Source organism: Neoarius graeffei, chromosome 22 (genome assembly GCF_027579695.1).
Source record: "Neoarius graeffei isolate fNeoGra1 chromosome 22, fNeoGra1.pri, whole genome shotgun sequence".
Lineage (NCBI taxonomy): Eukaryota > Metazoa > Chordata > Actinopteri > Siluriformes > Ariidae > Neoarius > Neoarius graeffei.
This window is the reverse complement of record NC_083590.1, coordinates 34,140,518-34,156,785: the sequence shown is the minus strand read 5'-3', so window position 1 is coordinate 34,156,785 and position 16,268 is coordinate 34,140,518. Positions and strand designations below refer to the sequence as shown.

General features: G+C 42.2%; 1 protein-coding gene across 1 annotated transcript in view; it reads right to left on the bottom strand.

Annotated features, from left to right (window-relative positions):
- ngly1 (N-glycanase 1) overlaps window positions 1–16,268 on the bottom strand; it is a 60,778-nt gene that overhangs the window by 28,850 nt on the left and 15,660 nt on the right. The window contains exon 5 of the mRNA XM_060904757.1: window positions 14,845–15,064. Coding sequence (XP_060760740.1) covers window positions 14,845–15,064 — 220 coding nt within the window. The remainder of the gene's footprint in view (window positions 1–14,844; window positions 15,065–16,268) is intronic.

Below are 16,268 nucleotides of genomic sequence, written 5' to 3'. Positions count from 1 at the left end.
ATCTATCAAAGTCTCATATTCACAACGCATGTTTGTGGAAGTGTATCATGGCATGAACAAAGGAGATTTCTGAGGACCTCAGAAAAAGCGTTGTTGATGCTCATCAGGCTGGAAAAGGTTACAAAACCATCTCTAAAGAGTTTGGACTCCACCAATCCACAGTCAGACAGATTGTGTACAAATGGAGGAAGTTCAAGACCATTGTTACCCTCCCCAGGAGTGGTCGACCAACAAAGATCACTCCAACAGCAGGGCGTGTAATAGTCGGCAAGGTCACAAAGGACCCCAGGATAACTTCTAAGCAACTGAAGGCCTCTCTCACATTGGCTAATGTTAATGTTCATGAGTCCACCATCAGGAGAACACTGAACAACAAATGGTGTGCATGGCAGGGTTGCAAGGAGAAAGCCACTGCTCTCCAAAAAGAACATTGCTACTTGTCTGCAGTTTGCTAAAGATCACATGGACAAGCCAGAAGGCCATTGGGAAAATGTTTTGTGGACGGATGAGACTAAATTAGAACTTTTTGGTTTAAATGAGAAGCATTCTGTTTGGAGAAAGGCAAACACTGCATTCCAGCATAAGACCCTTATCCCATCTGTGAAACATGGTGGTGGTAGTATCATGGTTTGGGCCTGTTTTGCTGCATCTGGGCCAGGATGGCTTGCAATCATTGATGGAACAATGAACTCTGAATTATACCAGCAACTTCTAAAGGAAAATGTCAGGACATCTGTCCAAGAACTGAATCTCAAGAGAAGGTGGGTCATGCAGCAAGACAACGACCCTAAGCACACAAGTCGCTCTACCAAAGAATGGTTAAAGAAGAATAAAGTTAATGTTTTGGAATAGCCAAGTCAAAGTCCTGACCTTAATCCAATGGAAATGTTGTGGAAGGACGTGACGCGAGCAGTTCATGTGAGGAAACCCACCAACATCCCAGAGTTAAAGCTGTTCTGTACGGAGGAACGGGCTAAAATTCCTCCGGAATCAACAACTACCAGAAACATTTAGTTGCAGTTATTGCTGCACAAGGGGGTCACACCAGATACTGAAAGCAAAGGTTCACATACTTTTACCAGTCACAGATATGTAATATTGGATCATTTTCCTCAATAAATAAACGACCAAGCAGAATATTTTTGTCTCATTTGTTTAACTGGGTTCTCTTTATTTACTTTTAAGACTTGTGTGAAAATCTGATGTTTTAGGTCATATTTATGCAGAAATATAGAAAATTCTAAAGGGTTCACAAACTTTTAAGCATCACTGTACCTCTTTACACTGACCTCAGCAGCCCATGGCATAAACCCACCGGATCTTTGGTCCAGGCGAGCTAAAAATTAAAAATTTCTTGCATTTCTTAGTATCAAAACGCACACATACATTCGGCATTTTTCACTCAGGGTACACGTTTCTGCTCCAAAATGGTCATTTTTTGAAATTTTAGTTTTCAGATTTTTAATCAGTGCATTTTGTTTCAACATGTCTTAATATTACAGTGTGAAAATTTCATGAGGTCTCCTCCTTGGATGTTTTACCTAGTTCTTTACTGAATGAACATTGTATGAATAAAGAAAAACAGCAAAACGTGATTATATTCTTCATTCTGGTGCATAACAGATAACCCTATTTAGGGGCTACGGAGACGACAAAATTGTTGCATATATACATCAAACAGGTTAGTGTCAATGGAATCTGATACAGCATGTCTAATTTTTATTAGGAGAGAGTTTGCCAACATTACTTCGATCTAAATCTTCAACAAACAGCGTTAAGTAAAGAACAGAACATTTTAAGAATTTAGTTGGAGTTACATAATAAAAGTAATGGTTCATCTACACAGCAAATTTTATCCAGAATAGTATATGTAAGCAGAATTGGGGGCTACGGAGACTACATTTCTCAATTAAACCACTACTCAGTGCAATTACTTCAAGTCTGTAGTGACTAAAGGCATTTTTATACCTTTCCTTCTCATGGCAATTATAAAAACATTCTGAGAAATTCTTTAACCCTGATTAAACCCCGAGTTTAGAGAGGGCTACGAAGACTACACTTATGTGCAAAATAACAGCAGTGTGTTTAAAACAACTGAGAAAAAGCTCAATCCTCATAAATATGTTATTTACCAGCTGGGAGGTCCGTATGGTGAAATACCGTGACTGAGGTCTTGAAAGTACTGAGCAAGGCCCTCTGGGCCGAGGTCAGTATTCAAGGCTTGAGGTCACCATATGGACCGACCTTAAGCTGGTAAATTATATATTTATTTTTTTCTTTACCAAATTCTAACAGAAAACGAGAGCGTCCGAAAGGGAAAACCGAGCCGAGCCGCCATTTTGAATCCTCATTCACGGCTGTAATGCAAATGGCTTCCTCCTCGGTATACAAGTGCACTTCCATGGCAGGAAAAAAAACTACATTTTGCCGCCTATGTAGTCCCCTATTTATACAAATAGGAGTCATTCAGGATTCAGCCATGTTTTTGCTCGGCGTTAGCAACAGTTAGAGGTTTTTAGCTTTCTCCTGAAATGTTTTCTTTTATTTCTTCTTCCTCAGGGTAGTAAAACTCGCTTTCGCTGTGAACACTGTCGTTATCGCTATCCATGCTGTAAAATTAATGCTATTCTCCTGAGAAATGCTGGCAAAAATTTATAAGATTTTTGATAATCTTATAAATAAATCTTATTTTAAAAAAAAGAAGATAAATGTTGACCAAAAAAAAAAAAAAAAATGCTACTATGTTTATTGTTGTGAACGAGCGAGTCGCCAGGGGTCCATAACCGGGGTCCGCTCGCCAGCCAATCAGAGCGCAGGATTTGATGGAAACCGGACCGTGAAAAAAATAATAGCATTTATTTCCATATACACAAAGGCACTGGGAGCACTGCACATTCAATTCCAAATGAAAACGTGAACAAAATATCAATTTTAAACTGAAAATAAAGAATAACAGGCTGTTCAAAAAAAAAAAAGCAGTGTCCGCATTTTCATTTACAAACTCGAATATTTACAGTATAAACTGAAATTTGTTTACAGATTTAGCTTTCCTGTTAATCACTGAACTAATATTTAGTTGTATAACCTTTATTTCTGATACCTGCTTTATATCGACGTGGCATGGAGTCTACTAACATCGGACACCTGCGAAGAGATATTCCAGCCCGAGCTGACCGGACTACATTCCACAGTTCTTCTGCATTCTTGGGTTTTGCATCAAAGACAGCATTTCTGATGTCACGCCACAAATTCTCAATCGGATTGGGGTCTGGAGATTGGGCTGGCCACTTCATAACCTCAATCTTGCTGGTCTGGAACCAGGATGTTGCCCGCTTGCTGGTGTGTTTGGGGTCGTTGTCCTGCTGAAACACCCATTTCAAGGGCATTTCTTCTTCAGCATAAGGCAACATGACCTCTTCCAGTATTCTGATCGATTCAAACTGGTCCATGGTGCCTGGTATGCGATAAATGGGCCCGACTCCAAAGTATGAGAAACATCCCTAAACCATTATGCTTGCACCTCCATGTTTTACAGTCTTCACAGTGTACTCTGGCTTGAATTCAGCGTTTACGGGTCGTCTCAAACTGTCCGTGGCCTTCAGACCCAATAAGAACAATCTTGCTCTTATCTGGCCATAGAACGTTGCGCCACTTCTCTTTAGGCCAGTCAAAGTGTTCTTTGGCAAACTGTAACCTTTTCAACACGTCTTTTTTTCAGCAATGGTACTTTACGAGGGTTTCTTGCTTCACGTAGGCGTCTTCTGATTGTTGCAGTACTCACAGGTAACGGAAGATCTTCTTTGATTTCCCTGGAGCTGATCGTTGGATGCTTCTTTGCCATTCTGGTTATTCTATGATCTACGCGGATGGTAGGATTTCTTTTCCTACCACGTGTTTCGGGTTTTGTTTGCCATTTTAAAGCATTTGAGATCATTTTCGCTGAGCAGCCAATTATTTTCTGCACGTCTTTACATGTTTTCCCCTCTCCAATCAACTTCTTGATCAAAGTTCTTTCTCCTTCGGTACAATGTCTGGAACGACCCGGTTTACTCACTGAGCAAGGGCTAAAACCAGCAGCTACAACATTTGCTGCCCTCCTTCTTTAAATAAGGGCCATAATTGACACCTGTTTCTTCACAGAATGAATGTCCTCACTAATTGAACTCCACACTGCTATTAATTTGAACACGCCCCTTTCATTAAATGAGTCAATTACACCCAATAAGCAGAGTGTATGTCATGACTGTTGTTGGCCATTACTCGGCTACACCTATTTTTCCCATGTTGTATTACCTTTCCTGCCAAAATCAGTAATTAAAACACATTAGTGATGTTAGACTGCTATTATTTTGTACATTACTTTGTTTTTTTTTTCAATATCCGATTGAATATTTTGAATTAACGATGAAAGGTGTCGGTGCCTTACAGTCAACACATTTTTTCTGTGCATTATTCCTACATATATAGGAGATTTAATGGTATCCATTTTGGTAGTTTCAAAGAATCAGTGATTGAATTTGGGGTTCCTTTTTGAGAACACTGACCAAAAATGTCATCTGGCATAACGACATTATTAAAAGGACTGCAAAATTTTTGCCAGGTGATAAATGACTCCTTTATATGCATATATTAAATTAAGCAGAGATACTACATTATCATTTCATATCAATCTTATTGCACAAAATGCAATAGAAATGTGGGATTTTGTATGAGGTTATATAGTTCAATGTACAGTGGAACAGTAGAACATGCCAGAACAGCCCTAAAATGGACTAAAAAGGCATTTAAAAAAAAAATATGAAAGAATCAACATGGAAACAAAATTTAAAAAGTGTTCTCTGTGGTGATCCGATGACACTAAATGTAAACATATAAAAATTTAAAAAAGTGCATATCACGGGTAAATTCAGGAGCAAGAACAATGTCTCATCTCATTAGCCGCTTTATCCTTCTACAGGGTGGCAGGTAAGCTGGAGCCTATCCCAGCTGACTACGGGCGAAAGGCGGGGTACACCCTGGACAAGTCGCCAGGTCATCACAGGGCTGACACATAGACACAGACAACCATTCACACTCACATTCACACCTACGGTCAATTTAGAGTCACCAGTTAACCTAACCTGCATGTCTTTGGACTGTGGGGGAAACCGGAGCACCCGGAGGAAACCCACGCGGACACGGGGAGAACATGCAAACTCCGCACAGAAAGGCCCTCGCCGGCCATGGGGCTCGAACCCGGACCTTCTTGCTGTGAGGCGACAGCGCTAACCACTACGTCACCGTGCCGCCCCAAGATCAATGTAATTCTCCCATTTTATATTAAACTTTGGTCAAATAATTTTAAAAACATTAAAAAAGGTTGTCAGTATTGGAATGATTGCCATTTTATATTGTTAACAAACTGGAAAAAAAAAATACATGTGTATTCTAGGGCTGGGTATCACCAGATACCTCATGATACGATGGCGATATTTTGCCCATGATAACGATAATATCACGGTACAGCAATTCTGCGATAATCGATATATTGCAAGAAATTTCAACCACATCACGATATCTGTGTCACTGAAGAAAATCAGAATTTATTGACCACTGTAAAATGACATTTCACATACATAACTACACACTCTTGCCAGACATATATTTGTCTCTATTCTATTGCTGGCAAAACCAAGAGTTGCTTCACTACAACATACAGAAAATTCCCATTTCTGTGCTAGTATTCTCAACTTTTCTGTAAGCATGGACACATCAGTGCTGCTTAACAAGCAGAATCAAATTGTTTTATGAAAACTTAAAACTTGCACTGCAGACTGCACATACATTTCAGTGCTAACACTAATATCAATTTGTTCTTCGTAAACTTGAGAACATATACCGGAGAACATTTAACTTGTGCTTATTTTGCAGGAACAACACACTGTCTGAAACACATTGAAAAGTGCAGTGGGCATCTTAATTGGGGCATCTTAATTTAATTGGAGCGAAACAGGTTTTGCAAAGTGCATTCTCTTTGTCCGGCTCACTGTTTTTTTTTCTCCTTTCCTTTGGAATCCAAAGTGCCTCCAAACATCTGCCTTAAAGTTCGGCGGGGTCTCTAGGTTTATGTTAACAGCCATGCTTGCCTGTTTTTTTTTTTCCCCTCACTGCAACCGCCGGGGGAAAAAAGAGAAGACGAAGAGTCCCTTGCAGTGAGGGAGCGGCACAGCGACACCTCGCGGAGCAGAGGTCGTACTGGATTTACAACCCGTCTGAAACATGATTTTATTATTTGAAAAAATATCGATATTCAAATTGAGTATCGATATTGAATCGGAAGACAAAGTATCGCGATATATCGCCGTATCGATATTTTTGCACACCCCTAGTGTATTCATGTGATGAACTGGGGGGAATCGATCACATAACCCTTGTCTAGGGACACCAGGCCTGAACAGTGCATTGTCAATCAATCACTCAATCACTCACTCAATCAAACAAACAAACAAACGTAGGCTACACTTGATAAAGTGGAATTTCACTCAGGCAGGAGGATTAGAAGTGAGCGTGTCCAATCGCTTCTTTGTCCAACGGTCGACCTGTCTGTAATCCTATATAACTTCCGGTTTGAACAACCACAATCTCGCCGCTGATTGGACCACGCGTTGTGGGTGGAGTGTTCCGATTGAATGTTGGATCAGTCAGTTATATCGGATGACAACGAGTTTAAACTGCAGGCAAAATGAAGCTTTACGAGGTAAGATTATTCCTGCAGAAGTGATCAAACATTTTGGTTGATTTATTTTTTTATTATTAAAAAAAAAGTCACATTTTGCGCCATTTTTTTTCCCCTTGCGCAATACCAGAAAAATTCAGTTGAAATCAAGCCATTTGAGGTGAATTGGTCCGCCTCTGAAAAAACTTGGCATTTGGATTTCCCGGGAAACATTGATTTCCGTGACGTCGCGTGCGGGACGCCTCCCTCTGAATCCTACTTCAGCGCTGGTTTGTTTATGAGAAAACGACCTGGTGGTTTTCTGCAAATTTCTTCAACGTTATCGCGTAATTATTAAAATGGTTAACAGATGTATCGTAGGAGGGTGTAGCAACACCAATCTTGATGGGATTAGTACTCATCGTTTCCCAAAAGACCGGACAATGAGAGAGAAATGGGAGCGCTTGGTCTACACAGGCTGTGCACTGAAACCGTGCAAAGCTCGCGCAGCCTGCTGGCGCTTCCGCAGGTGACGTCATGAATCTGGCTCCAGACTCCGTTGGGATTTTTCCAGACGTGTTTTATTTTATTTTTTTCTGCTGTAGACAGATGGCCTTGTGCAAAATTACCCTTCTGGATGAGTTAAAAAAAAAAAAAAAAAAAAGGAGAAAAAAAACCCTGAATTTGGTCCAGGATATGCACGTTAATACAAGAAACTTGACAATTTTATTTTTTTTATTTAAATACACTTGCATAACATCTTATTTCTCCAAATGTGTACCCTGAGTGAAAAAAAATGCCGATTACTTAAATCAACACATATACCAACTTTCAAGACCATACCACTCAGTTTTCAATTTCTGCTCCGGAAACAAAACCTATCCTTAAGACTTACCTGAGAGACTCATCTCGTCTCTATCTCTAGCCGCTTTATCCTGTTCTACAGAGTCGCAGGCAAGCTGGAGCCTATCCAGCTATGACTACGGGCGAAAGGCGGGGTACACCCTGGACAAGTCGCCAGGTCATCACAGGGCGACACAGACACAGACAACCATTCACACTCACATTCACACCTACGCTCAATTTAGAGTCACCAGTTAACCTAACCTGCATGTCTTTGGACTGTGGGGGAAACCGGAGCACCTGGAGGAAACCCACGCGGACACGGGGAGAACATGCAAACTCCGCACAGAAAGGCCCTCGCCGGCCACGGGGCTCGAACCCGGACCTTCTTGCTGTGAGGCGACAGCGCTAACCACTACACCACTGTGCCGCCCACCTGAGACACTAATGCCACTTTTCCACTACCAACGCGGCCGAGTTGGGCTGAGCCGTGCGGTGCCGAGTTGGGCTGAGTCGAGCTGAGTGGGGCTGTTGGAGTTGCATTTCGACTACAACCGCGCTGAACCGTGCTGGCTGGAAGTGGGTGGACACATTGGGTGGAGTTAGCGAAAGTGGGTGGACATCACGTGATGTCGTTAGGCGGCGCAAACAGTGACATCAGTGATCTTTTAAGCGGTAGTCTCACGACCCGGATAATAAACAATAAACATGGAGGACATGGAGTCGTTAGTGTTGCTGGTCTTGGTGTTGTGGCTTGTTGTCAGCGACAACGCCAACAGATACTGGCAAGAGCGTATAGATGAGGCGAGGCGCATAAGGCTTCAGAAATTCTCGTAATTCGTAATTCTTCTTCCGAGTTTACGGTGTTTACAGATCCCAGCATGCTCGCGGGGCGTGTGAGGACACTCCTCCTCACCAATCAGTGCACAGGGGAGTGTCTCCTCACGCCCCTAGCCCCACTCAGCTCGGTTTGGCTCGCTTCAACCCCACTCCAAAACCGTGCGAGTTTTGGGTGCTAAGCAGGGCTGAAGTGAGCTGAAAAAGGGTAGTGGAAAAGGGCTATAAGTCTGAAATTGTTTCCATGGAAACATGAAAAATTAAAATTTCTTAGTATGAAATCTACATCACCTTGTTAACATGTATACCAAGTTTCAAACCCGTATCGTGAATAGTTTTGGATATACACTCAGGAAACAAACACTGCTCTTAGAAACTAAGTCATAATCTATTTATGTAAAAATTTGAAAAATACTTTTCTTTCAAAAGTTCAAACGAGCAAAAGGCACCAGTTCACATGTTGCTTGATAGGTATACAAAAGTTTCATGAAGATATCTTCAGCAGTTTTAAATATATGGCCCGGAAACGAAAACGTGACCGGACGGACGGACCCCGTTTCTATATCCCCCGCTAAACTTCGTTTGGGTGGGGGATAATGAAAAAAAAAAATCCCGGATTTTCAGACCCCACTGTCTTTATTGTTGTGTATTATTTTGCTGCTCACTCGTGTTCATAATGTCAGGTTGTTTTGTTTTTTTCCATTTTGATGCACTGTTGCTTGCGACAGACTCACACCAAGTCACTCTACACAAGTATACTGCAATGCCAAAAGATTTCATATCTTCCCTTCTTACTTCGTTGGAGGAGGTTATATTTTCACCTCCGTTTATTTGGTTGTGTTCAATGTAACTCAAAGTAGTGAACGGATTCTGATGAAATTTTGAGGAAAGGTGAGCCATGAGCCCAGGAACAATCGATGAGATTTTGATGCAAATCCGAATACGAGGCTTGGCGGAGGTACTCACTTTACCGAGTGCCCTTCTCGTATTAACAGTGAAAAGGGAGAAGGTTGCATTTCAAGGTTTCAATTCCATGCCTTCCTCTATATTTATAACCTAAACTACGTCTTGAAAATTAGCATTATTGAGATATTTAAGTTTAAACGGGAAACGATTTCTTACACTGATGATCATCCACATCAGTCTGTCTCATCACCTGATGTAAAAAAAATTAACCCACACCATTTAAATACAAGTGTCCTCGCCGTCTCACTGCAGCTGAAATGATCACTGAGTGTTCTTGGCCAATCTTCTTGTCATTAAAGTCTTTGAAATTTCATCACTTGAGCATCGAGGAAATCAGACAACAGTGACAGCTGTTCAAAGCCCCACAAAGCTGCCTGATCAGAACTTTAACCACAAAATGGTTGTTATCTCGGAGCAGCTTTCAGCTTTGCAAGGAATACGTTTTTCGGAGATCAATTTGAATAGAATGGACGGATATGGACGAGCGGTGTGGACGTGCAAAGACTGTCTGGAAAGACCAAACAATTTATATCTTCTCGACATTCGGCTCCCTGAGACAGCACCGGCCTCGGTTCAGGCCGTTGCTGAGGCAACATTTCCTCCTGAAGGTCACTGCCAGGAGACACTCTCGCATTCCTTCTCTAACTTTCCGCGGTCGCCATTTTTAACCCCCAGTGTGACAAGTGGGTGCGTGACCAGCACCTTCATGGCTGCAGGAGCGGACGGCTGCTTGCTTGCACTGGATTACCTCCTCCCCTCCCCCTGATTCCCCCCCTCAAGTCCCGTGTTTAAAGTGTACTTGTGTTGTTGTGTGCTTATGTGCAAAGGTTTTTAAATGTTCCCACACTGTACTCCTGACAGGAGCATAGTGGGGGGGGGTTCTTTTTTTTCTTATCTCTCCTCATGTGTTTCCTTATCTTCATCCCTGTCTTCCTGTCCTGTCTACCCCATGTCAATTGTATGTTGTATATGTACGGACAGGTTGACGGCTAATTTCGCTGGTACATGTGACTAGTGACAATAAAAGGGCATCATCATCATTTTTGCGGTCATGTCTATCGAGCACTCTTCAGAGCATTGTGGACATTTCTGAGAATGAGTGAGTATCTGGTTACCTCTGCCAAGGAGGTTAGGTTTTTGATGTGGGTTTGTTTGCCTGACTGACTGTAAGCAGGATTGCGCACAACCTAACAACCGGAGTTCCACAAAACTTGGTGGAAGGGTGTAACATGGGTCAAGGAAGAACGTTAGATTCTGGAGTGGAGCCATTACAATTTCAAGATTGGTCAGGACTCAAAGATCTGCTTTCACACAGCCCTTGGGACTTGGCCTTTGTTTCCAACGATGTTTGTCTTGAAAGTTGTGGAACTTCAGTATCAGTGGTCTAGGACATTGATTTGGGCCGGGTTTCAATGCTAAGGATCTGTGAGCCCAGTCAATCTTCAGTTGGCCGTCTTTTGCTGTCATCTGGAGGTATTCGGGGACCCATTTCTCGGAGAATTTTACCAGATCTGACCCCTCGGTGTCCTCCGGTAATCCAACCATACGCACATTGCATCTGTGGCCTCGGCTGTCAACGTCATTGATGTGCTCCAGCATGTCGGGCACTTGTTTTTTCAAGAACCGTTATCCTAGCCTCTGAGGATGTAGCCGTAGTTTCAACCTCAGCAATTCGCTCTTCAGCTTCAGCAACACGCATGGCAATTGCTTGCAACTGCGAGGTCTGCTCTTTAATGGCCTCTAAGACCGTGGCAATTTTGGTGTCAATGACTTTAGCAAGGTTGTCAGTTATCTTATCCAAAGCTTGAATAAGACATGGCTCCATAGCTCTTGAGCTAGCATCGGTTAGCTCATCTCCGTCATCAGGGCTCGAGGTCAAGCTGGTTTTTACTGTTTTTTCCTTGTTTTCTTCATACTGTCTGAGATTTACAGAAAATAACTGTCCAGGCTCATGATATGAGCCTTCTTGTTCAAAATTTCCTATTTTTAATCGCACAGACAAAGAATTCACACACAACCTGGTAAATGCCACCGGAGCTGTCCTATAGTGATGCTCACTCTCCGCCGCCATCTTGCGCCCCCGTTTCCAACGATGTTAATGAATCGCTTAGTATTTGGAGTGACTTCTTTATCTCTGATGTAAATGAACACATTCCAAAATGCACAAGGTGTGATCTGACCGACCGTCCGTGGATCGACCAAGAACTTTGAACACTTATGCACAAGTGAAAGAATGCACCAAGGACAAAATCTTCTAGTGATGTTGAGAAATTCACACCACTCTGATGCAAAACGAAGCAAATCATCAAGGAAAGAGAAAGATCACGCCAATAAGCTCCTGGTGAGAGAGTCTGTGTTTGAGAACCCAAAGTGCTTCTGGTGGTTTGTAAAAATCTCGACTAAGGGTCAATCAGAAGCTTACTTTTTTCAAGGACGGCCAAGTAGTATTTATTAAGGACAGTGTGGAGAAGGCGAACGTCTTAAATCGATTCTTTCGCTCTGTACGTATTTAGCCTAATCCGAATCCGCCTACCATACCTTCAACCATAGCCAGTGGATACTCTGGCGGCATCTCGAGCATTCGGTTGACAGTGGCTGAAGTACTAAGTAAATTGGACCCCACCAAAGCGTGCGGCCCTGACGGGATACCAAGTAGGCTTTTTATAAACGTTGCAGATGAAATCGCTGTGTCGAGTACTTAATCTCTCTTTTTCACTTGGAGTCATGCCCACTAATTGGAAACTTGCCAACATTACGCGTGTCTTTAAAAAGGACGATCCATCTTTACCATCTAATTATACCAGTGCATCTCAAAAAATTAGAATATTGTGAAAAAGTTCAATATTTTCCATCAGTTATTTAAGAAAGTGAAAATGTTATATATTATAGACTCATTACACAAACTAAAATGTTTCAAGCATTTTTCTATTTTAATTTTAAATCAGTATGGCATACAGTACAAAAAAAAAAATCTCAAAATATTAGAATATTTCATTTCGAGTTTGAGTAAAACAGTATGAACACAGTGTGTATCTCAGTCTAGTTCAGTACACATAACCACAATCATGGGGAAGACTGCTGACTTGACTGTTGTCCAGAAGATTATCACTGACGCCCTCCACAAGGAGGGTAAGCCACAAAAGGTCATTGCTGAAAAGGGTGGCTGGAAAAGGTGCACAAGAAACAGGGATGGCCGCAGTCTTGAGAGGATTGTCAAGAAAAGTCGATTCAAGAACTTGGGAGAGCTTCACAAGGAGTGGACTGAGGCTGGTGTCAGTGTATCAAGACCCATCACGAACAGACATCTTCAAGAAAGGGGATACAACTTTTGCATTCCTAATATCAATCTACTCCTGAGCCAGAGCCAATGTCAGAAGTGTCTTATCTGGGCTAAGGAAAGAAAGAAATGGACTGTTGCTCAGTGGTCCAAAGTCCTCTTTTCAGACGAAAGTACATTTTGCATTTAATTTGGAAATCACGGTTCTAGAGTCTGGAGGAAGAGTGGAGAGGCACAGAATCCAAGGTGTTTGAAGCCCAGTGTGAAGTTTCCACAGTCTGTGATGATTTGGGGTGCCATGTCATCTGCTGGTGTTGGTCCAAAGTATTTTATCAAGTCCAAAGTCAACACAGCCATCTACCAGGAGATTTTAGAGCACTTCATGCTTCCATCTGCTGATGAGCTTTTTGGAGATGCTGATTTCCTTTTCCAGCAGGACTTAGCACCTACCCACAGTGCCAAAACTACTACCAAATGGTTTGCTGACCATGATATTACTGTGTTTGATTGGCCAGCCAACTTGCCTGACCTGAACCCCATAGAGAATCTATGGGGTATTGTCAAGAGGAAGATGAGAAACACCAGACCCAAAAATACAGATACGCTGAAGGCCACTATCAAAGCAACCTGGGCTTCAATAACACCTCAGCAGTGCCACAGACTGATCACCTCCATGCCACACTGCATTGATACAGTAATTCATGGTAAAGGAGCCCCAACCAAGTATTCAGTGTATAAATGAATATACTTTTCAGAAGTTGGACATTTCTGTATTGTAAATCCTTTTTTTGATTGATCTTAGGGAATATTCTAATAATTTGAGATACTGGATTTCTGATTTTCATGAGCTATAAGCCATAATCATCAAAATTAAAACAAAAAAGGCTTTAAATATTTCACTTTACATGTAATGAATATAGAATATATGAAAGTTTACCTTTTTGAATTAAATTATGAAAAAAAAAAGGAACTTTTTCATGGTATTCTAATTTTTTGAGATGCACTAGTAAGCCAATCTCCCTGCTTAGCATCGTCTCCAAGGCACGAGAGCGGTGTGTCTTTAACCGTTGCGATCAACATCTCGCAGCCCAGTTGTACCAACTTCAACATGGCTTCCTCAATGGAAGGTCTACTACAACTTAACTCCCAGTTTTTGGATAATACATCTGATCCTTTTAATAAGTAGGGGTTGGGTCACAATTGGGACGAAAGTTCTGTTCTTTTCCCCGTCACACCTCTCTATTTAGTTTTTCTTTGTTCGATGTACATGACTTTTTTGATATCTTAGTTTCTCAGTATTTTATTGTAAATTTATGACGAAGCCATCAAACTAAGTAAAGGAGCGGAGCCATGAAATTAACGTAATTTTGCCAATGCTGTGAGATACACCATTTGGCCTTGGCGAACGTCGGCACTGAACAACGCCACACAACTTAAAATCCAGTCGCTGGCTGGAAAGTTCAAGTGACGAAACATAGCCAGCGTAGAAATACGGTGACCCCACATCACAATCCACATTCACGGGTACCAGTAATCTCTTGGGACACGCATGTAGGCTAGTTCTAATATTTTTTTGAAATATATCCAGACGTAGAAATGGGTTTGGATTTTTTGTTACAAGTCATTTTCCAGGGCGGCACGGTGTTGTAGTGGTTAGCGCTGTCGCCTCACAGCAAGAAGGTCCGGGTTCAAGCCCCGTGGCCGGCGAGGGCCTTTCTGTGTGGAGTTTGCATGTTCCCCCCCTGTCCGCGTGGGTTTCCTCCGGGTGCTCCGGTTTCCCCCCACAGTCCAAAGACATGCAGGTTAGGTTAACTGGTGACTCTAAATTGGCCGTAGGTGTGAGTGTGAGTGTGAATGGTTGTCTGTGTCTATGTGTCGGCCCTGTGATGACCTGGCGACTTGTCCAGGGTGTACCCCGCCTTTCACCCGTAGTCAGCTGGGATAGGCTCCAGCTTGCCTGCGACCCTGTAGAACAGGATAAAGCGGCTAGAGATAATGAGATGAGACATGAGAAGTAATTTTCCAAAATTCAGCGACAACAACATCCAACATGTTCTCCCAAACCACCACGCTTATCATATGATGCGATTATAAACCTTTCTACTCGGCGGAATAACAAAGGTTAACTGAGACCATTGTTTTGCTGACTATCTTGATAAGAATATACGTTACAAAAAACAAAAAAGATGCAGAGTGCATGTGTGATAAAGAAGCTTCAACACAGTACCTTGGGAACCTAGTAGTGAGGCTGCAGGCGTCGCAGTAGTGGTTCTCTACACGACCAGCATCCCAACGTAGGTCATCTGTAGAGGGTGGGAGGGAACCGGAGGAGTGTGTGCTACCCCCGCACCGGCTGCAAGGCAGTTTGTCCACCCAGGTGAAGAAATCCTGCTTAAACCACTGTAACAGCTCCAGCACCAGCATGTCCTCCTCAGCAAGACCGCACTCTAAATGTAGAAACGCAGGATACACGACTATCATTAGACGGCACCATTTCTAAACCCGTCATACATTATATTGAACTACGAGGCAGAAACTTCTGCGTTCAATGGAGTTCATACTGAAAGGACTGCACATAGAACATTAGGTATACAGTAGGGTTCATAAGTATTACAAGAGTGACAACTCTCGTAATTTTGCCTGTATACGCCACCTCAATGGATTTGAAATGAATCCATCGAGATGTTATAGAAGTGCAGATTTTTAGCCTTAATTCAAGGGCTTTCACAAGGAACTTGTTCTTGATTCTAAGATTCCTGTGGAACCCAATGTGGTCTTCTGCTGTTGTATACTGCAATGCTTTTCTGCTCAGGCCATCCTTAAAAAAAAATCCGTTTCCTGTCCACCGGGTAAGCAAAAAAATTTTCAGTCGGGAGGGAGGGATTTTTTTTTTAATGGATGGATAAGAAATCGCAATGCTGTGTTTGCTTTTTCTTTCAGTACTTTATTACAAAAGCAGACACATTTAATAAAATATGACAGTTTAATCAACTGAAACTTGTACAAAAACTAAGTTAGCATTTTAAATGCTGACTGCAACATTTGCAAAACTTTGACAAAGGTACTTAAAATGTCCGACACACGGACTTTTTGTAGTTCTAAATCGACCGTTAGGCCTACTTCGGATAAAATTACACTATTAAAATGATCACTGAATGATTTGTTTTTCTGAATCTTTACTATTTTGTTGTTCGCTAGAATACCATTTTGCGATTTCACACTTAAGCAGATGTTTGAAAACTCCGGATCTCCTTCCTTCATGGTGGCTGCCATTTTCTTGTGCCGCACGGCGCATGCACAGAGCTGATTCAGTTCAGAGTGCGCGCGCACTCGGCGGAGGCAGTAGTGTGTCGGGGCCATTGGAGGGAACAGAAGCAGAGATGACGCTTATTTTGCCTCCGGTAAACCAGTCTTCTCTCGTTCAATTACGTGCTGGCATCAAAAGACACCGTTGGTTGTAAATGAAACCAAACTGAGTGGTTGGAGTGTATTTTCATACACAAATGGAGAAATGTTCGCTGAGTGTGTAATTGTGTCGCCCCACTGCAGACCGTTGTCGTTGTTAATTCATAGCATGCTCAGCTGCGTGAATGTGTCATGCACCGAAAATAAGAGATTTACAAGCCAGGAACGCCTCATGATGCAATATGC